Source organism: Molossus molossus, unplaced genomic scaffold, assembly GCF_014108415.1.
Source record: "Molossus molossus isolate mMolMol1 unplaced genomic scaffold, mMolMol1.p scaffold_m16_p_10, whole genome shotgun sequence".
Lineage (NCBI taxonomy): Eukaryota > Metazoa > Chordata > Mammalia > Chiroptera > Molossidae > Molossus > Molossus molossus.
In genome coordinates, this window is record NW_023425345.1 from 67,909,712 (window position 1) to 67,933,500 (window position 23,789).

Sequence of the window (23,789 nt, forward strand, 5' to 3'; positions counted from 1 at the left end):
ACACCTTTCTTTTAAAACTTTATTTTTTTTAAACTCTTAAAAAAATATTTTTAATTGATTTATTATTTTTTTTTGTGGTACGTGCCCCTAGCAGGAACCGAACCCAGGACTCCCTGGTCCTCAGGCCGACGCTCAACCGCTGAGCCAAACTGGCCAGGGCTTTAATTGATTTTTTTAGAGGGAAAGGGAGAGGGAGAGAAACATCAATGTGAGCAAAACACCAGTCGATTGCCTCCCATACATGCCCATCCTGATCGGGGACAGAACCCACAACCCTTTGGCACACAGGATAAAGCTCCAACCAACTGAACCACACTGGTGTTTCAATTGCCAAACACCATGTCTCTGTATTCAAGGTTATTGTCCTTCAAAGCTAAGACTGGTGTAATTGCTGTTGCTGGTAAGGTTTAAGGATAGGTTTGGTTGAAAAGACCCAGGTAGGAGTAGCGTTTCAGCTTTTTTTTCTCTTTCCTTCTTTCTCAGTTGTGGCTCTTGACCCTGAGGCAATGATTTTTCAAGCCTAACATTGAAACAGTCTAGGGAGTTTCCAATATTATGATGAGACAGTGCCCAGTTTTTCAAACTGCTAATTCCTTTTGGAATATGTGGGTGGATCATTCCTGCCAGCAGTAGTCATAGACTACAAAAATAGCTCATCTACTCTGACTTCCCTAGGGATTGGCATGCTATAGCTCAGGTAGAGCATAATGGAAAAAACACACCTGGTCGAGACTGCAATGAGTTTTTTAAATTATGACAGTGGAAGGATTTGCCAAATGCTAAATGTAAGAATAGCTTCTACTTTGGTGTAAACTAATGTATAGTGTGACACAGGTAACCGCGAATGTGGTTTAATTTGAGGGAAATCCATTCAAGATATATGCATATACTCATTGGCTGCTTCCTCAATAGATCGAATCCTCTGGGTTTGCCATTGGTCCTCATTCAGATTCTCTCTGAAATACTCTTGGAACAGCTAACTCATTAAATTGCAGTTTGAGTGAATTAATTTATTACTTGCTTTCCTCTCTTCATTGGAAACTGTAGAATTAGAGTTTGCTGTGCAGAAAGGAAGTTAGGTCTTGAAAGAACATGGAAGTTAAAGATACCCCTCAACTTAGTTCTTTTTGGGCCTTACATTGGCTACCTAATGCCCCATTCAGTAACATGGTCTCCAGACTGAAGCCCAGCACATGGGTATGCTCAGTTTCCCCCTTTTCCTCTGATTTATGTTTTGTTTTGTTTTTTCCTTTTCTATACTGTATAGTCCTATTGAACAGATGTTAGATTTTTTTTTTTCCATTTTTTGTACAGACAGAGTGGGAGGGAGAGAGAGGAAGAGAGAGGGGGGGGGAACATCGATGTGAAAGGGACACATCGAGTGGCTGCCACCCGCACGACCAACCAGGGCCGGGGCAAACTGCAACCGAGGTACGTGCCCTTAGCGGGAACCGAACCCGGGTCTCTCTGGATCGCAGGCCGACGCTCTAACCGCTGAGCCAAACCGGCCAGGGCCAGATGTTAGATTTTATATGGAGCATTCTACAAATGTTTTGAATTACCAGGGACTATAAATATGTAAGTGAATAAAAAATGGTAGCTGCTGTTGAGTCTGATAATTTAAGAGAGGAAAGCAAGCAAATGGAAAAGAATAAAAACAGTTATAAGCAGATAATTATAGTGAAATGTGAAAATAGATATAATAACCAAAATATGGTGAGACACCAGAAGAGGAACTTACATATTCTGTTTAGGGGAATGAATGGGTAAAGGTTCGCTGAGGAAGTAATGTTTGATCTTGGCCATGAAGGAAGAATAGTAGTTTCTAGGCAGAAAAAGGGGCAAGTATATTCCAAAAGGAGGAAATAACATATGATTGATTAACTTTCTATCGTATGTCTAAACTCACACCAGTGGAACCAAGTAGAGCCCTGTTTTAGTGAAGGCCACGTAGCTTTTCTGTTTTTAGCTGTCTTTTACAGAGTTTGTTCAAACTAGGATCCTATCAAGAATCACACATTGCATTTGGTTGTCATTTCAAGCAGAAACAAACTAGAATAACAAATATAATGATTTGCCAAGTGCCCATCATCAGCTTTGGTAATTATAAACATCTAGCTGATCCTTGTTTTATCTATACTCCAGTCAAGTTTCCCCCTGAAGGATTTAAAAAAAAATCCTCACCAAGGATATTTATTCATTGATTCTTAGAGAGAGTGGAAGGGAGGGAGAGGGAGAAAGAGAAGCATCCATGTGAGAGAGACACATTGATTGGTTGCCTCCTGCACGCATTCTGACCAGGGTCAGGGATCCAACCTGCAACCCAGGCACATGCCCTTGACCGGGAATCAAACCCAGGACCCTTTGGTCTGCTGGCTGATGCTCTAACCATGGAGCCAAGCGGCCCCAATTTTTTGTAAACTGTCTTTCTTCTTAATTTGCTGATTGTTTCTTCCTGATGCTGTTTTACTTGAGAATACATTTTTAAAAATAAAGTATAATTGACATATAACATTATATTAGTTTCAGGTATACAGCATAATGATTCAACATATGTATATACTGTAAAATGATCACCACAATAAGTCTAGTTTTCTGTCCTCATACAAAGTTATACATTTTTTTGTGTATTGAAAACTTTTAAGATTTACTTTCAGAGTAACTTTCAAACTTGCAGTGTATTATTATTGATTATAGTCATCATACTATACATTACATTCCCATGACTGACTTATTTTATATCTGAAGGTTGAGAACATATTTTAATCTTATCATAACCAAGTTTTCCCTTGTGTGGCATCACTTCTTAACAGAGAAACTGCTAACTTTGTAAATTAAACAAACAAACAAAAAACATCCAACTTTCCCTACTGAATATGGAATAGGCCATGTGGTAAATGAAGGGATCAGAGCAATTTTAATAATAATCTCTCAGACTCTTACTTTCTAAATAGGAAATCACTGACATGATGAAAGTCAGGTTTCATCATGCCCTCATTGATACTTCATTTAGAATTCTCTTGAACAAGGCAGGTAACTGAATCAGTAGATGCTTGTGCTGAGGTTGTTTTCTATATCTATAACTCTCAAACTCCAGTGCCTTTTAATCTTTTAAAAAATATGTTTCTGGATTTGGTCTATAAGCATTTTATGAGGAATTTTGTATCTGTAGTCAAATATTGGTCTGTAGTTTTTTTTTTCTTGTGATGTCTTTGTCTGGTTTTGGTATCAGGATAATATGGTGTTTTCTCCTCCTCTACTTTCTGGAAGAGTTTTAAAGGATTGGTGTTAATTCTTTAAATCTTTCATAGAATTCACCAGTGAAGCCATGTGGTCCTGTACCTTTCTTTGTGGGAAGTTTTTTGGTTACTAAATAAATTATTATTATTATTTTTGGTTAATCCTCACCCGAGGATATTTTTTCATTGATTCTTAGAGTAGAAGGGAGGGAGGGAGGGAGAGGGAGAGAGAGAGATAGATAAACACTGATGTGAGACAGACACATACATTGATTGCCTTCTGTATGTGACCAACTAGGGCTGGGGATCCAACCTGCAACTCAGGCACATGCCCTTGACTGGAATCGAACCTGAGACTCCTTGGTGTGTAGGCCGATGCTCTAATTGTTGAGCCACCCCAGCCAGGGCACTAATTCAATTTCTTATAGCTCTTTTCATATTGTTGTTATAGGCCTATTTATACAGGAGTGGGCAAAAGTAGGTTTACAGTTATAATATAAATAAATAATAATACAAGAATAAATTCTGTTTCACATATTCACAACGGTAAACCTACTTTTGTCCACTCAATATTTTCTATTTCTCTTGAGTTAGTTTTGGTAGTTTATATCTTTTAAAAAATTTGTCCATTTTTATCTAGACAATCTAATTTGTTGATAATCAACTGTTCATAGTAGTCCCTTATACTGCTCTTTACTTCTGTAAGGTTGGTAGTAATATCCCCTCTTTCAGTCCCGATTTTAATAATTTCAGTCTTGTCTCCTTTTTTGGGGGTCAGTTTTGTTAAAGGATTGTCAATTATGTTGATCTTTTCAAAGAACTGACTTTGGTTTTATTGATTTTCTTTATTGTTTTCTATTCACTATTTCATTTAATTTCTGCTCTAATCTTTATGTGGGGTAAGGAAGCTCAAACTAATATTGTTGAGTTTATTTCTATCATCAATTCTCTCGTAATTTTGGGTTCTGTTCTTAAGTATATATATGTTTATAATTGTTATACCTTCTTGATGGATTGACCCTTTATCATTAATCTATCATACAAATCACAGTTTATACATTGGGTGCCCATTGACACAGAGCTATAATTATTGTTTTATGTAGTAGTCATTTAAATTAGGAGAAAAGAGTCACAAACAAAAATACATTTAACTATGTTTTATTTTTACCTGTAGTTATCTCTATCAGTGCTCTTGTTATTTTCATGTGGATGCAAAGTACTATATTTCCTTTCATTTCAGCCTGAAAAACTCCATTTAGTATTTCTTGTAGGTCTGCTAGTACCTGTAAGAAAGTATAGATTCTTTAGGATATAGATATTGAATTCTTTATAAGGAATGTTCTTACCAAAGCGTATAGGTGAATTACCTGTTTACATAAATATACTGCCCCCTCCAACAAGATTCTGCAGATGCCCTTTGCCAGCATATTTGCAAAAAAGCCCATTTGGTTCTTCCTGATCATGTAAATACATTTCCTGAAATACAGTCATTAGCAGAGTTAAGTTTGAATATTTTAAAATTATAATATAGTTTTGTATATATCTATTTCTCTCTCTCTCTATCCATATCCTTATCCATGTCTATATCCATATCTATATCTATCTTGTTCAAGCTGAAAGACTATAACTGATTCAATGTACACATTAGGAAACCAAAGCCAAAAGAGATGAAGTAACTTGACTAAAGTAACGCTGCTAGTTAATAGCGGAGGCCAGACTAGAAATGAGATTTCCTGACTGCTGGTTCACAGGGTTCCCCAACATTCCAGATGCCTGTCAAGAATTGACTGTGATTACCTAGTTTGGTCACGATGTACTTAATAATTAGGGCATAAAATAATGAATTGGTCCATAAGAATTTAATTAGAATAATTTATACTAGTTAGATTCTCTCTGCCTGATGGGGTTCCTTTAGGGTACTTTAAGACCTTGCAACTCAGAAATCTGATTTCCAAGTGATTTTAATCCTGATCTTTGTAGATTAATTTATGTTAAATTCATTTCTTAGGCTTTCTTAGTTTGAGGTTCTCTTTCATGTTTCAATCCCTCTTTGATGTCAAGCCTTTGATAGAGAGAGTGTGTAGGTAGACAATTTGTGAGAATGTATAAGACATGAGAGCCACCCAAGTAAAATGGGTAAATTTAGTAGTTAGAAAATTTGATATTTTTGAGAGTTATGCAATGTTTGTTATCTGTTACTGATGTTTGTAATAGTAGAGTCTTTCTCCTTAAACATTGTCTTACAGTGAAGATGCAAAAGTCCACCTCATGGTAATATTGCCCTGTCTCCTAATAGAAGCAATTTTATCTTTAGACCCACAGAATGTTGGGTTCTTGTTATATGTATTTTGCGTGTGGTAAATTAAGAGCAAAGGCTTCATTTTGGATCTTTGGTCTGCTGCTTACTCGCAGTAGAACTCTGGGCCCCGTAGCTCTCTGAGCAGGTTCCTCAGATTCCCTTGTGAAACAGGAATAGTTCTTCTGACACATGAGGTTGTTTGAGGATTCAGTGAGATAATACCTAGAAAGCACATAAAAGAACATGTAATAAATGCTCGATAAATGTTGGCTTTTATTATATTCTGTGTGACACTGAACATTTAATTTCTTTCTCTTTCCCGTATTTACACTGGACTCTCCACCAGGATTAGCATCCCGAGGTCTTTGAAAAGGAAGGATGGGAAGGTGGGCTGGCCCCTCTCTGACTTACAGCTGGGAAAGCACAAAGCCGTACAGTGCCCAAAGGAGGCAGAATCAGTTGTCTAAGCAGCTGATAGCCTAATGTCTGGGTATAGTCGTCCAACTGTGTAGGGGGACTCCAAGACTACCCTTATGCTTGATGATTCACTAGAAGGCTTACAGGTGTCGGAAATGATTTATAACAGTGAGAGTACGCAGGTTAACTTCAGCAAAGGGAAAAGGTGCCTCGGATGAAATCCAGGAGAAACCAGGTGTACGCTTCCAGGTATCCTCTCCCAGTGGAGCAGCATGGGCATGCTCAATTTCCCAGCAATGTGTTACAACATGTGCAACGTGTTCCCGAGGAAAGCTCACCTGAGCCTTGGTGTCCAGAGATTCACTGAGGGTCAGTCATGTAGGCATGCAGGACCTGCATGGGTGACCTCAGCTACTCGACTCTAGTCCCCCTTCCACCTCCTCACCCTTACCCCCTGCAAAAACAGGTGTTTACCACAAATTACATTGTCAGAATAAATATATCTGCTCAAACTGGTAGAGCATGGCCCAAGGTATCCGGCATACAAAAATGCTTTTATCAGGCAGAATCTGCAAGGCTCAGAGTTTCTCTCCCAGGATCCGGCCAAGGGCCAGTCTAAAGACAGGCCTTTCTTTGGAGTTCAAGCAACCCAGACCTGTGGAATTAACCCTTTCTTGCACATTTACCTAATCTTTTAACTTCACAGATTGAGAAAAGGTATACCTGGCTGGTGAGCCAGCATAGTTTCTTTATTTTTTTTATTTTTATTTTTTTATCCTCATTCGAGGACATTTTTCCATTTTTTGTACAGACAGAGTGGGAGGGAGAGAGAGGAAGAGAGAGAGAGGGAAACATCGATGTGAAAGGGACACATCGAGTGGCTGCTACCCGCACGACCAACCAGGGCCGGGGACAAATGGGAACCGAACCCGGGTCTCTCTGGACCACAGGCGGACGCTCTAACCGCTGAGCCAAACCGGCCAGGGCCAGCATGGTTTCTTTATTCCCCCCTTTCACACAGGTAACATGGTTCTTAAGATTTTTCCCCATGCCCAGATTTTACTGGGAGAATAGCAATTGGTGCACCACTTAGCTCCAAACTACCAGTGATGGGGTTATATAGGACACACCTTTCTCACAGGCAAAGAAAATCAAGTCAAATATTAGAAAGTGTTATAACTTATGAATGTTCTCAGAGTTTTTATAATATTGACCAAGAGGGAACTTAAGAGGCCTTTTGCAAATTTTCCCAGTTTCCCAGCCTTAGTTTCTAATGAGGAAAGACAGCTGAAGTTACCATTTATATCGGTGGGGCATGACAAGTGCAGCACTGGGTCAATAATAATCTCATACAATTATATTTAAAAGAAGTGATTCAGCCCTGGCCGGTTTGGCTCAGCGGTTGGAGCAACAGCCTGCGGACTAGAGAGTCCCGGTTCGGTTCCCGCTAGGGGCATGTACCAAAAAAAAAAAAAAAAGAAAAAGAGAAAAAGAGGTGATTTATCAAATATGTGATTTAGTTATAATATAAATGTGATTTAGTTATAATATAAGACTTTTTAATGTCAGCAAGTCAGCAAGTCATAGAAAAAAATCTGTCATGTGTCCTAATTTGGAGTTCTAAAATATTTTCATGTAGATATTCTTATTTAAAAAATAATTTTAGATATGTTTTTATTGATATTTTTAGAGAGAAAGGAAGGGAGAGGGAGAGAGATAGAAACATTGATGAGAGAGAAACATCAATCAGCTGCCTCCTGCATGCCCCTACTGGGGATCGAGCCTGACACCCTAGTATGTGCCCTGACCAGGAATCAAACCTATGACCTCAGTGCCCAATCCACTGAGCCACACTGGCTGGGCACATGTAGATATTCTTAGTAATTATTACCTACACTAGACGTTGTCTGGGTAAAAATAGTTCTTTTAGCTTTGATGGATAATCCTAAAAACACAAATTCAATGCTATATGAAACAATGAATCATCTTAATCTATTTGTAACCTAAATAACCTAAGAATTCACTTACAAAATAAAATTAAGATAACACTATTTAAAGCTTAAGACGTAAAGTTGGAAGATTATAAACAAAGGAGTTCGATAGGACCATTACAATGTTATCTATCTATCTGTCTAGCTAGCGAGCTAGCTAGCTATGCTTTGGGCTGAAATAGAAGCTTTGGCTTTTGAATTTCCTAAAAGTGTCTCTGATGTAAATGCAAAAATTTTTTCCCAGATAACACCATGTCTAAAATACAATGCTAGCAAGGGATTGAGTTCAGCTGTGTCCCTTTATAGAGTTTTCTATTCTTCCTTTCAGGCACTGACAGCATATTCCTTGGATTGAGTGTCCTACCCCTGTTCACTGATGACAGTGGAGAAGCTGTTTACTCAGAAAACTCTTTACCCTCTGTGGATGTGTAAATGAGCCTTGCTTAGCTCCTGGGTGGCCCTCTAATGCTTCACAAGCATGCTATGGTCTTTACAAAAGGATTTTGATTGAGAAAGAGATCACCTTCCTTATTTTAGCACTTTGTCCTTATAATTTAACAGGCATTGTGCACACTGTGAGGCCTCTATTACTGTAAAGGAGGGGGAGATGATTGCACCGATGACTGTCAGACAGGCAGGGGGACATATCTGTAAAAGGGGCGATGATGATGGATAAACTGAGTAACTAAGAATGGCCATAGTGTGGAAATGATCCATCGCTTTTCACCTCCCCCATTCTCTCCTATTGGTTCATCTAACAGTCATAACCTCAGTTGCAAAGCCTATGGATACAAAGTTATAGATAGAACAAAACTGATGAAAACAACTTTTAATTCAACTTGTTTAAAAGTTAGGTTGCTGTAAACAAACTGTCTTCATAATCACATTAGATGTTGTCCTTACTGCTTCCGGTACTCTGTTTAATTCTTCGGTGATACATGTTCAGAGAATAATGTACACATTTGTGTTTATGACTATGAGATTCCAGGACCACCAGTTGAAATATTTTTTCAAGAATCAGCAAACAACTGTCTTTATCATTATGTATATGATTAAAATATTAGAATTAAAATAAATAAAAATAAAAAGTACATACTTACAATCTGTTACAAGCAAGACAGCAGGCCCCAAATGAAGTCACTTATGCTAAGTTCCACATGGCTGACCTGAGATGCGATTTCCATCTCAGGTCTCCCATAAATGGAATCTTAAATCGGCCAGGCAGGAATCATCTTGTTACTGGTCCCAAGTCCACGTGCTGGATGCTTCAGAAAGCCCAAACTCAAAACGTCAGAGTTGGAGAAAGGAAAGGTTTATTGATTGGGAAAGTGCCAACTGAAAATATGGGAGTCTTAGTGGTGTCTCAAATCTATCTTACTGAAGTACAGAGTTCAGGCTTTTTTTTTTTTATCCTCACCCGAGGACATTTTTGCATTTATCTTCAGATAGAGCAGGAGGGAGAGAGGGAGTAAGAGAGAGAGAAACATCAACACGAGAGAGACTCATCGACTGGCCGCCACTCACACGACCATAATAATAATCTCTTTGAATTATTTTACAATGCTGTGATTTGTATAAAACATTTTTGGTTTTGGTTTTTTAAACATATAGAAACTTAAGATTTCTAAGTGGTAAATCTATTAACTCTGTCCTTTTCATTTTTTCCCTGATTTATGTTTAGAAATGCCTTTTACCCCCCAAATCAGATAAATATTCACCTGTTTTCAGTTTCTTTTCCAGTTTCCTCTTTTATAGTTAGTTCTCTAATCCTTCCTGCGTTTGGGTGGGGCAAGGGGTTGGGGGGGGGGCGGTTGTTAAGACTTTAGTCTAACTGGTTGTAATTCCAAGTCTATTTAGTATTGATTTGATGAAAAGTATGCTTTAAGTAGACTGAACGCAAATAAATATGTAAATATTTTGAAGTCAAATTTTTTATTAGCAGTTTGGGGGAAGACAGAGTATTTATAACAATTTGAATAATAATTACACAGTTTCTAGAACACAGCATATACCATCTTATATAATAATAGTCACAACAAATCTGTGAGGTAGGCAGTTATAATTAACCCCATTTTGCAATGAGGAAACTGAAGTTCAGAGAAGTAACTTCATAAAACTAGTAAATGGTGGAACTAGAATTGGAAGACAAGGCAGTCTGTCCAAAACCAACTTTACAGAAACAACTAAGGTTAAAGAATGCAGCCCTGCTAGTGGTCAGAGGTGGGGATTTTGTCAGGAAGACATAGAGAAGGCTTTCTTCTGAAAACAAGGCTGGAATCCAAACAGTAATCAAGCAGCTGGATTCATTATGTCAGCGTTTTCGTCAAAATATGCTAATTCCTTTATTTTGGGAGGAAGTAGAGCCAGACCTCTTTTTAGCTGCTGTAATCGTCCAATTTGGTTAGCTTTGTCATTCAAGACATAATACCTTCCTTAAATACACTATGGTGGCATTCATACAAAGCATTCATGTAAACTTTTCCTGTGTTCATTGGTATGGAAATAAATGTTCATGCTATGCCATAAAGTAAAAATAAAAGATGATGAAACAGTACAGGGATCTTGGCTCCATGTGTGTTAGTGCACAGAGCAGTTTGGAAAGTTGTACACCACATTTTCTTATTGTGCGGTTCACTGTGGTACCTCTGGGTGGTGGGATTTAGTAAAAGATAAACTGAGGTATATTAAAAATTTTGAGTTTATTTGAGCAAAAATCAATTTGAATTGAGCAGCAGCCAAGCTAGCAGACAGAAAGGAGCTCTGAGGATCTCTGCAAGGTGAAAGACTTTTGTAGGCAGTGAGAGTGGGAATAAGGACATTATTCGAGGCAAAAAAAAAAGTAGGTTAGTCATCGCAACGTTAATTTCCTTTAGGGGATGGCCGGGTCGATCAGGCTGATTATTTAAGTGTTGATCAGGTTGTGACAGAGTGAAATGCTCGGTCTCTCAGGACTCCGTGTTGGTCAGGCCCGCTTTGCTCCACGGCCTGCAGGCTAATAGCTTCTAATCATTAGGGGAATTCTGCTTGGGGTTTGAGTTTTACAAAGACATCCCTTCCCAGCCCCCCTTCCTTTGACATAAAAGAAGCCTGAACTCGCCCTGGCCAGTTTGGCTCAGCAGTTAGAGCGTCGCCTGCAGACCAGAGAGTCCTAGGTTCGGTTCCCGATGAGGGCACGTACCTCGGTTGCAAAGGTTTCCGCCACTCACTCACCATAATAATAATCTCAAAGAAAAGATTATTCTTAATCACAAAATAAAGCTCTGTTTAGATTGGCCTGATTATTTACGTAGGTGCCGCAAAAGTATTAGTTTACCATATATTTGCAAATCTAGAGTACCAAACAATGATTGTAGCCATAAATTTAACTTCTGTCTGGAAGTTTTTATAATGAATGTCAGGTTGGACTTTCAAAAGCCTATATTCTTTGCTTTCCCAAGGATAGGATATCAAATCCAAGAAACTCTCATCACCAAATTTTCTTGCAGTACCCATATATTTAAGTGAATTTTGAGGTCCTGAAATTTTTTCTGGAGTCCTGGAAACCCTGACTCAGTCTTGGTGTGGTCTGAGCATTGTCTAAGTAATGTCAGCTGAGCTATGAACTGTTAGTAGTTTAAAGAACGTAGTTAATCCTTTTTTCAGGAGGTTATGAGACATTGCTGTGTTGAAGACACTAAATGATCTTTAACATGTAGGAGAACTTTTTTTTTTTATCCTCACCCGAGGACATTTTTCCATTTTTTGTACAGACAGAGTGGGAGGGAGAGAGAAGAAGAGAGAGAGAGGGAAACATCGATGTGAAAGGGACACATCGAGTGGCTGCCACCCGCACGACCAACCAGGGCCAACCAGGGCTGGGGACAAACTGCAACCGAGGTACATGCCCTTAGCGGAAACCGAACCCGGGTCTCTCCGGACCGCAGGCGGACGCTCTAACCGCTGAGCCAAACCGGCCAGGGAGTAGGAGAACTTTTATTTTTATTTATTTATTTATTTTTAATCCTCACCCGAGGACATTTTTCCATCTTTTGTACAGATAGAGTGGGAGGGAGAGAGAGGAAGAGAGAGAGAGAAACATCGACGTGAAAGGGACACATAGAGTGGCTGCCACCCGCACGACCAACCAGGGCCGGGGACAAACTGCAACCGAAGTACGTGCCCTTAGCGGGAACTGAACCCGGGTCTCTCCGGACCGCAGGCCGACGCTCTAACCGCTGGGCCAAACTGGCCAGGGCCGTAGGCGAACTTTTAAGAAAGCATTACAGTCTGGCCAGTGTGGCTCAGTGGTTGAGCATCGACCCATGCACCAAGAGGTCGCCGGTTCAATTCCCGGTCAGGACATGTGTCCAGGTTGTGGGCCAGATCTCCAGTGGGAAGCATGCAGGAGGCGGCCAGTCGATGTTCTCTCTCATCGATGTTTCTATCTCTCTCTCTTCCTCTCACTTCCTCTCTCTCTAAAAAATCAATAAAGGAAAAAATAATTTAAAAAGAAAGCATTACAATAAGACAAAAACTATTTGTAGGAGATAGAGACTTCACATGGCTCTCGTTAGTTTTGAGAACTTTCTTTTTTTCCTTCTTTATCCTCACTGGAGGACATTCTTGCATTTATCTTCAGATAGAGTGGGAGGGAGAGAGGGGGGAAGAGAGAGGGAGAGAAACATCCATGCGATAGAGACACATTGACTGGTTGCCACCCCAACCGGGCAGGGACATACTGCAATCAAGGTACATGCCTTTAGTGGGAACCAAACCTGGGACTCTGGTCTGCAGGCCGACGCTCTAACCGCTGAGCCAAACCAGCCAGGGCAGTTTTGAGAACTTTCAAATGTGAGAGGTCTGATGAGAGCTCATATTGAGAATAGGCAACTGATAAGAAAATCCGGTGGTTTCTATGGAACCTGTAGAACAAAGATCATAAAGCCATTGCAAAACATTAGACAAAATATGCCTAAGGATAGTGATGAAGCCTATTCTCAAATATATCAGTAAAAGTTTCATCTGATTTATAAGAGTGAATGAACAGAATTTATATAGTGGGAGAATCTTGAAAATACCACAATAATACTGAGACATTGTGTGTATTTGCATATATATGTATATATACACATACATACATAGTGGGGCAAAAGTAGGTTTACAGTTGTTTGTATGGAAAATAATTAATAAACAATAATACAAGAATAAACTTCGTGTGTTGCATACTTACAACTGTAAACCTACTTTTGCCCCACCCTGGTATATATACATATATATATTGTGCCAAGAATATACCAACTATACATTTACACAATGGAATGCTATGTAGCTGTAAAAAACAGGGATTTCTTACCCTAGATGGACCTGGATATTATTATGCTAAGTGAAATAAACCAGTTAGAGAAAGACAAATGTCACATGACCTCACTTATAAGTGGAATCTAAAGAACAAAATAAACTGATGAACAAAATAGATTATGGATGCATGGAACAGAATAACAGATCTCAATGGGGGTTAGTTGCGGCGGGGAGGGGACAGGAAGAGATTAACCGAAGAACATATATGCGTATCAGCATAACCCATGGACACAGACAAAGCATGGGGAAGACTTGAGGTGGGTGGGTGTTGGGTGGAGGACGGCAAAAACGGGAGAAAATGGGAGACATCTGTAATATTGTCAACAATAAAACAAAGTTAAAAAAAGAGAATATACCAACTATAAACCAAGACTAACAAGTAAAGGGATTCAGTAAGTCCGAAGTAGGCCTAGATATCTGTATTTTTTACAAACGGCATAGGTAAGACTGACATAATTCCCCATTAAAAATGTACTGGTCTAGAAGGTGGTAAATTCAAATTAAAAACAAGGCTGTCATCAAGTCAACATTTTGCATAATATCTGAAATTATGATTGACAACAATCTGATATTGTCTAATATGATCCGGTCAAGCACTACCAAGACTCTGATAAATAAAAATCTATCATGGACAGAAAGGGCACTGACAAATCTCAAGAGACTTCCCATAAAACATGTAATTTCTAAACTATTTATACTATTTTACCTATGCAAATATAACCTAAGGAAGGCTGAGCATCTCTTCTGATTGGACAACTCTTCGCATGAAATTTATAGTAATAAATAGACCATATAAACCTAAATAGACCATATAAACCTAACTGCTTTAAGCACTTCTTCTGTTATAAAGTAAAAGAACACATCTTTGTGATTTTCTTTCAGGGGCCTCCTGGGAAAAGTATTTATTGACACCTTTTGCCTTTTTTTTAGTCTCCACTTAAAGATTATCTACCTATCTATTATCTATCTATCTATCTATCTATCTATCTATCTATCTATCTATCTATCTCCTCACCCGAGGACATTTGCATTCATCTTCAGATAGAGCAAGAGGGAGAGAGGGGGCAGAGAGACAGAGAAACATCAACATGAGAGAGACACATCAATTGGTTGCCACCCACACGACCCCAACTGGGGCCGGGGCCAGGGCCAAACTGCAACTGAGGTACGTGCCCTTAGCGGGAACCGAACCTGGGACTCTCTGGTCTGTGGGCTGACGCTCTAACCGCTGAGCCAAACCAGCCAGGGCCACTTGAGGATATTAAAAATATATTTTTTTCTTTATTGAATAAGATTGAACATCGATTGGCCGCCTTCATGCCCCACAATGGGGATTTGGCCCACAACCTGGGCATGTGTCCTGAGTGGGAATCAAACCAGTGACCTCTTGGTGTATGGGTCAGCACTCAACCACTGAACCATATGAGCTGGGCAAGGATATGTTTTTTAATTGATTTTTTTTAGAGAGAGAGGAAAGGAGAGAGAAAAACAAACATGTCAATGTGAGTGAGAAACATTGATTGGTTGCCTCCCATACCTGCCCCAACTGGTGATTGAACTCAAAGCCTAGGTATGTGCCCTGACCAGGAATTGAACCCGAAACCTTTTGGTGTACAGGTTGATGCTCCAACCAACTGAGACACTAGATCAGGACAAGACCTTTTCTCTTTTTAATGAAGAAGAGAAAATAGAGCACTTTAGAGAGAAGAGGAAGCTATTTATGAGTAGGAAACTTCCAGTAATTCAAACCTACATGTCTGTGTTCAGGGAATCTTTGTAGTAGTCTGTTCCTACAAATGGCCATTGTCTCCTGCATAGAAAAATTCTAGTTTAAGCTCAATTAATTATACAGTTTTGAGACCTTTTCAATCTTTTTTTTTTTCCAGAATGGAAGTGGGAAGGGATATATTTTAACAAACAAAAACACTGTTACTATTTATTTAGCAATCCTATAGGGTAAATAGTTTCCTGGGTTCTGTTGTTGAGCACTTTTTAGTAAGACTAAAACAAATAGAGGAGGAATTGGGAAACCTAACAACAAGAAGAGGAAAGATTTATCAGGGAAAAAGTACATAGGAAGAATGCAATTTAAACTTGCCCTAAGCTTTGGGGATTTCTTATCCCAGAAAACATAAGCAGTTGTGCTTGTCTTCAGTCAACTTATTTTTTGTTTTCAGATTGATGATTACCCAGAATTTTTGAGTCCACAAGACAGAGAAACCAACCAACACATTCGTATAATCTATTCAACTGTTTTGAAAAAAGAGTGTGAAAAGTCAAAAGGTGTCAGGAAATTACTATTACCATTTCATCATGCCAATGCCAACAACAAAAAAGGTATGTAATATACTTCTTTTTTTTTTTAATCCTCACCATAGGATATTTTTTTCCCATTTATTTTCAGCCAGAGTGTGAGGGAGATGGGGAGAGAGAGAAACATTGATGTGAGAGAGACACATCGACTGGTTGCCTCTCACATGTTTCCAACCAGGGCCAGGGACTGAACTGCAACCAAGGTATGTGCCTTTGACCGGAATCGAACCCGAAACTCTGGTCGGTGGGCCAACGCTTTAACCGCTGAGCCAAACTGGCCAGGGCTGTAATATACTTCTTTTTTTTTTTTTTTTTCTTTCTATCCTCACCCGAGGACATTTTTCCATTTTTTGTACAGACAGAGTGGGAGGGAGAGAGAGGAAGAGATAAAGAGAGGGAAACATCGATGTGAAAGGGACACATTGAGTGGCTGCCACCCGCACGACCAACCAGGGCCGGGGACAAACTGCAACCGAGGTACATGCCCTTAGCGGGAACCGAACCTGGGTCTCTCCGGACCGCAGGCGGACGCTCTAACCGCTGAGCCAAACCGGCCAGGGCTGTAATATACTTCTTAAAGGAACAAAAAATACCCCACATGCATTTCTTTATCAGACAAAAAAGATTTACTGAAATATGATTGACAAATAAAAATTGTATACATTTAAGGTATACAGTGTGATGTCTTGATAGATGTATACGGTGTGAAATGATTACCACAATCAGGCTAGTTAAGATATCCAGTGCCTCACATAGTTACGTGTGTGTGTAGTAAGAACACTTGAGATCTACTTTCTTTGCAAATTTCAAATACACAGTACATTATTATTGACTACAGTTACCATGCTGGGCATTTTGGTTTCTAGAACTTATTTATCTTATTATTATTATTATTATTTTTATCCTTACCCGAGGACATTTTTCCAATTTTTTTTGTTCAGACAGAGTGGGAAGGAGAGAGAGAGAGAGAGAAACATTGACGTGAAAGGGATACATCGAGTGGCTGCCACCCACACGACCCAACCAGGGCCGGGGACAAACTGCAACCGAGGTACGTGCCCTTAGCGGGAACTGAACCCTGGTCTCTCTGGACCACAGGCCAATGCTCTAACCGCTGAGCCAAACCGGCCAGGACGAACTTATTTATCTTATAACTGAAAGTTTGTTCCCTTTGACCAACATCTACCATTTTCTGCACCCCCAAGCCCTTGGTAATCACCACTCTACTCTCTTCTACTATAAATTTGCTTTTTTTTAGATTCCACATAAGTAATATTATGCAGTATTTGTCTTCCTGTGCTTGATTTATTTCACTTAGTATAATGTCCTTCAGATTCATCCATGTCACAAATGTCAGAATCCCTTCTTTTTTATTTTTTCATTATTATTTTTTAATCCTCACCAGAGGATATTTTTCCATTTATCTTCAAATAGAGTGAGAGGGAAGAAGAGACACACAGAGAGAGAAAGATCAATGTGAGAGAGACACATTGACTGGTTTCCCCCACACGACCCTGACCAGGGCCAGGACGAACCGCAACCGAGGTACATGCCCTTGACCAGAATCGAATACATGACTCTTTGGTCTGGGGCCGATGCTCTAACCACTGAGCAAAACTGGCCAGGGCAGAATTCCTTTCTTTTTTAAGGCTGAATAATACTGCAGTGTGTGTGTGTGTGTGTGTGTGTGTGTGCGCACGCACGCGCATGCATGTGTGTGTATGTAAATTTTCTTTATCCATTCATCTGTTGCTGGACACTTATTGTTTCCACATCTTGACCACTGTAAATAATGCTGCTATGAACATGAGAGTGCAGATATGTCTTTGAGAGAGTTATTTTATTTCCTTTGCATATATAGCCAGAAGTGGGGTTGCTGAATCACACGGTAGTTTTGTTTTAATTTTTTGGGGAACCCCCATACCAGTTTCCAGAATGACTATACATTCCTACCAGTGCACATCCTTGCCAACCCTTGTCTTTTGACTTTCTTATAACATGAAGTCATCCTAACAGGTGTGAAGCGATATTTCACTGTGGTTTTGATTTGCAATTCCCTGATAATTAGAGATATTGAGAAGATAATGTTCTTTACATTGAGGATGAGCTGACTAATCCATTATCAGCAGCATAGTGGCAAGGCATAGTTTTCCACGAATAAGAATATGTAGAAGCCTGACTAGTGTCGCTCAGTGGTTGAGCGTCGACCCATGCACCAAGAGGTCGCTGGATTGATTCCCAGACAGAGCACATGCCCAGGTTGTGGGCCTGATCCCCAGTTAGGGGGCATGCAGGAGGTGACCAATTGATGTTCTCTCTCATTGATGTTTCCATCTCTCTCTCTCTTCCTTCCTCTCTCTATAAAATCAATAAAGAAAAAATAAAATAAAATAAAGAATCTGTAGAAAGGAAAGAGAAAAGGATGGAAAGAAATGAGGAAGGATGGGAAAGAAAAGAAGAAGAAGGGAGGAAGAAGGTTGTTCACTAAGTATTGGTTTTTGAAAAATGAATTAGAATCTGGATTCCATTGGACTTGTTCTTGTTTGAGTTTAATATTAACACCACAGATTTTAACGAAAACTTAGTGAAGAAGTGCAGGAGTAACCAGAAAGATTGTGACCCTGGTTTAAGGAAAGTCCTGATGGTCATCTCTGTCACCCCTCTCACCAGCAAGGGAAGCCACAAGGTCCTGCTCTGATAACTGTGGTTTATTATGGTTATTAACAGCATTCATTTTTCATTCAAAACTATTTGTTAGGGATCTGTTCACCCAAGAACCATGATGCACACCTACATAAAAAGATGAAATATCAACTTTAGACTTTGTTTGCAGGGAGTGCTAAGGCTGATGCAGGTGGTTTTCCTGCTGTGCCCCAGGGGGTCTAGAAACCGCAAGGGGGTGGGGCAAGAGGAGCAGGAGGAGGAGTCAGGGCTCCTGGGGCTCACCTGGCTCAACCAAAGCTGCTGTGCTTTTATGTTTCACATTTGGGTCTTTACCTACATGTTTCTTGTGAATTAGTTTTATAAATTACAAGATGAATGGATGAAAATACAGTTCAGCATTACCTTGCTTACTTTCATGTATAGGACATATACATGTATATAAAGGAACCCTTTAGGGTACTGATCCCCACAATTGGTAGCTGGTGAAAAGCAGAGAAGAAGAGCATGGACTTTGGATTCAGCGAAGCCCATGTGTCTCTCTCACATCAGTGTTTCTCATTCTCTCTCTCGCCCCATCCCCATTCTACCTGAAGATAAATGGAAAAATATCCTCCCATGAGGATTCAAAAAATAACAACAAATAAAATAAAGCCTAGACTTGAATCCTGGCCCTCACCTTTCCTGGCTGTGTGACCTTCTCAAGTCACCTAACCTTTGTGAGCCTCAGTTTTCTCCTCTGTGCTATTATGTTCGCAGGGCTGTTGTATTCTATGAAATGATGCGGGGGCAGGGCTGGGCACACAGCAGGAAAGCAGTTACGATCTCATCTGTGGCAGAGAACAAGAAAGGGAGGATGCAGTCCAAGGTGGCTCCTGGACAGGCCCTTCTGTGTCTGGCATCTATCCAGTGGAGCTAGACCACCCCCACCAGCCCATTCCCTCTTCACTCCAAGTCCGGCCAGGGTCTCTTCGAGTTTTGAATAGGCACCAAGTGTGAGAAAACTGTCCAGTGTTTGTACACTCTCGTGGATGAGCACTTTTCCACGCTGACACTCTATGGCAAGCCAACTGCTTGTAGAAGTTGTGTAATTATGAGACATTAAACCCCTGGGTGCTCACCGGGTCTCTTGTCACACTAATTAGGATATCTAACTGGTGTTGGTTGCCTTAAATGCGTATTTATCCTCGTCCACAGGCATAATTATTCTTGGCTTTTTTTTCCTTCCCAACAAGTATGAGAAGACAAAAACAACACACATTAAAGAAGCCAATTACAGGTAGAAATTTTATGAACTTTAAATTCCTAGAAACTTTGCAAATTATGTTAAAAGCAGTGAGGAAAGTTTTAAAAAAACTTATCTGGTGTTCATGCACATGTGTATCCATAGAATAACACCTCTCCCCACCTGCTCTCCACTTTCTTCTCTGACGGTACCGTCTGGCACTTGTACACGAGGACCTCTGAAAACACACAACTGCCATGTCCCACGGAGTCACATAGAGCACACGTTAGAGTAGAAAAGCCTTCCCCATCCATCGTGCTGACAGTGACATGGTCCGTGTTTCCTGAATATGTGGTCCTGAAGCAAGAGACAGGCTCAGACCTGTCTGCCCATGTGTTTGACAGCAGTCAGTACTAGTCTTTAACGTTATGATGCTGTCATGCCTAGAGCAGCAGCAGACATTAACCACTGAGCATTTACATAAAGATTATCACTGGGACCGACTCCAAACCTCTTGGGTGAAAGCCTAGGGAATATTTATTTGTGTCATGGGGCAAAGGTGCTTACACGCCAAATAATTGGATCACCTTAACAAAGGAAGCTCAAAATCACAAATAATTTATAACAAACATTCCTAGTTTCATTATCACACTTTTAGCAGGATTCCTAATTAGGCCCAACTTTTCTGAAGATACTGAGAAAAACAGGCTTTTCTCAATAGTATACACGTGTGCTTATATGGGCCACAGGTAACACTTTGAATTGTACTTTTTATGTTGCGATAAAAGAGGATGATTATTAAACTCGAGATGAACGGTGCTAATGGGAGCAGAGTGAGATTGGTGAACTGTTTGAGCGGCTGAAACTACGTGAACTGGGTTGTTAACCCCTTAGTTTCAGGTACATTCTAGAACAGCTCTATCCAATAGAACTGTTTGTGGTGATGGAATTGTTCTATATATTGTCAAATATGTCTAATACAGTGGCAATCGATTACCTCTGACCACTGAACTAAAAATGTGACTAGTGTTACTAACTGTATTTTAATTAAATTAGACATAAATTTGAACAGCCATAGGTGGCTAGTGACTACCAAATTGATCACTGTTCTAGGATCATAAAAAGACCTTAAAGGCTTTAGTAGCACATTTTGAAAAATTGCCATAAAGTGAAATAGACTAGTATTCCCAAACCAGAATGCGACATAATAATGTAATGAAATGTAAATTGAGCCAAAGTTTGTTTATATGTGTATATATGTGTATATACTTTTTATTTTAAATCTAAAACATAGACATTTTCTAAAACCACAGATATGGGTAAAGCTAAAGCAATAAGGCACTGATGAGTCTCTCAGGTTTAGTGGGTAATTTTTACAAAAGCTTGGCAGTCTTCCCCATAAAGAAATTTTTTTTTTAATCCTCACCCAAGGACATTTTTCCATTTTTTGTTCAGATAGAGTGGGAGGGAGAAAGAGGAAAAGAGAGAGAGAGAAGAAACATGAGATGAAGGGACACATCGAGTGGTTGCCACCCGCACAGCCAGAGACAAACTGCAACCCCACTGCAACCGAGGTACGTGCCCTTAGCGGGAACCGAACCCGGGTCTCTCTGGACCGCAGGCCGACGCTCTAACCACGGGGCCAAACCTGCCAGGGCCCCATAGAGAAAGAATTTGACAAATATAATCGAACCTCCTGCAGTTAAGAAAGCAAATGTATTCTTTTTGCGGTGTTGCCTCTAAAACGTTCTCACCAGCACTACTGAACATGTCGTCAGATACACACTGTGCTAATAACTGGCTGAAGGACTTCAGACGTAAGCTTCTGAAGAAGAGTGTAAACTGCAGTGTGCACACTAGAGAGTACACTGGCTGGTAGGTCTATTATCTACTACCTGCATTCAGGCTCTTGTCACCACTGCCTCACACCTGCCAGCTTCTGGCGATTGGCATCCAGGAAACCAGACATTCCACCAACCACAGAAACAGACCTCGAGCCGTACTTCATACTTCATGTAGTGGAGCACGAATGAACCTCAGATTCCCCACACCATTGCTACACCTTAAAATGTCAAGCTATCATAAAGAGAGGCAGGAACATTGACATGACAGTTGTTTGGTTGTAGTCTTTTAATGACCTCACACACACAAAAAAGAGCAAGTTCAGGTTTGGTTAGTGAACTTGGATGAGATCAGGTTTGAGACAACTTATACTTAGGTGCAGGTTGTTGTTTAGGTAACACTGCTTCCTAACGGAGAGGCCTCAGTGAGCTGTCCCTCCTTTCCAGCCCACCGCCCATGATGTGCTCTGTGTTCCTGTTCTCTAAGCAGCTCGTTCCCTGGTGACTATCTGTGTATGCGGGACCCCGTGGCTCTCCTCCTAGACATTCTGTAATGTGTGGTCCTGAAGCAAGAGCTAGGCTCAAACCTGTCTGAGTCTACGTTCTACTTAATTCCAGCACTAATCAAAGGCACAAGGTCTATCATATTTAGTATCTATATTTGTGAAATGCCTACTATTAGAAATGTCTTTGATGCCTGAGGTCTTAAATACTTACATATGAGTAAAGGTTCTTAGCTTGTGAATAGAAAAAAAAATGATTCCGCCTATCTGAATGCCAAAGGGAATTCATTGGAAGGATTTTGAAATCTCTTAGTGAACCAAAAGGGGAACAGAGCCCGGGCCGGTTTGGCTCAGCAGTTAGAGCATCAGCCCACGGACCAGAGAGTCCTGGGTTCTATTCCCGCTAAGGGCATGTACCTTGGTTGCAGTTTGTCCCCAGCCTCAGTTGGGGTCGTGTGGGTGGCGATCACTCGATGTGTCTCTCTCACATCGATGTTTCTCTCTCTCTCTCCTCCCCACACCTCTCTCCAGCTCTATCTGAAGATAAATGCAAAAATGTCCTTGGGTGAGGATAAAAGTTAATAAATAAATAAGTAAAATAAAATGACAGTGCATCAATTTCTGAAATTTAAAATAAAAAGGGGGGGGGGAACAGAAGAGCCAAATGGAGGAAGACCAGAAACCAGGGGCTTATTCCAGGGCCTTAACAGTCTGTGGGGTACCTTCTTCTAGGGTTCAGCCAGCTTCAAAGACTCCTATCTCTGCCTCTCAGGTTCAAATGTCACGAGTCTAGGGAGAGACATCGATCAGCCCGATTTGGATCAGAAGGCCATCCCTAGACCATTCAGCTATGGCTAGGGCAGGGGTGGATCTAGGGTTTGTGGGGATTAGAACTTATACAATTTGAGAGCCCTCTTTAAGAAAAAGAGTTAAAACACCACACACAATGATTGAAGCACCCCAAAAAAACCCAGGCAGAAAAAATCTCAAATATAAAGTGCCTGTGGTCACTCCTGACAAGGGGAAGTGAGACCAAAGGAAAATTGAAGTGGGAAGAGCCTGTGGTCTCAAATAATCATGACTGAAAAGGGCTTCCTTTGTATATTTTATAAAGACATTTGACCATGTGAACACATGATTAGTACCTCTCTCGAGACTTTGGAAGGAACTCATGCAAGTGAGGAGCATCATTAGTTTCACGGAAGCGGCAGTCACTTTTTTAAAAAATGGGGTAACTGTAGAAAGGGAACAGTTCCTCAAAAAAGGAAGGTGCCGAGAAGACAAAATGACAGATGGCCACTACACCTTGACCCCAACAAGAGTCACTCCTCAACTGCAGGTTCCTGAAGAACTTTTTATCATAGAACCTTCAGTCTCAGATCCCCAGGTGGTTTTCAGTTCTGATGAGCGATGCTGGACTTCATGGGGGCCGTACTGACCTCTTAGGCCTAACCAGAGAAGCCTTCCTGGCCTGCACCTTCCATCTTTCTGTCCATGCCACCTGGCGTCGTCCTTGGTCCTTCCAGTGTGAGAGAGTTCTTTCTCCCAAGCATCAAGGTACCTTAAGCTTCTCTCAGACCCACAGGAGAGACAAGAGTTACACAGAGTAGTTCAAAAGGAAATGGGTCAAACTCAGTGGAAGTATACTTAAGATTTTGCATTTCATTTGATGTAAATTTAACCTCAAAGGAAAAATTAACTGAAAAAAAAAGGGAGGGAGGAGGAAAGGGAAGCAAGCAAGCCAAGAAGGGAAACATCAAGGAGAGCCAGAGGAATCTCCAAAAGGCATTGCTCTAGGGACGTCTTGTGCATCCTTGACTCGTGACTCTTCTTTGCAAGGATGGGGAGGTGGTTAGACAGGGAATGTTGAGTTGGAGGTCAGAAAGTGTAGCTAATGCTGACCTCTTGCAGAAGCTTATGGAAATGTAAATTTAGTTCTTGTTAGATATTATTAGATATTGTA

The 23,789-nt window shown here is 40.4% G+C and overlaps 1 protein-coding gene across 2 annotated transcripts in view; it reads left to right on the plus strand.

Moving 5' to 3' along the window:
- CUNH12orf56 (chromosome unknown C12orf56 homolog) overlaps nucleotides 1-23,789 on the plus strand; it is a 72,699-nt gene that overhangs the window by 9,674 nt on the left and 39,236 nt on the right. For both annotated transcript variants that reach the window (XM_036252832.1, XM_036252833.1), the window contains exon 2: nucleotides 15,461-15,620. In XM_036252832.1, coding sequence (XP_036108725.1) covers nucleotides 15,461-15,620 — 160 coding nt within the window. The remainder of the gene's footprint in view (nucleotides 1-15,460; nucleotides 15,621-23,789) is intronic.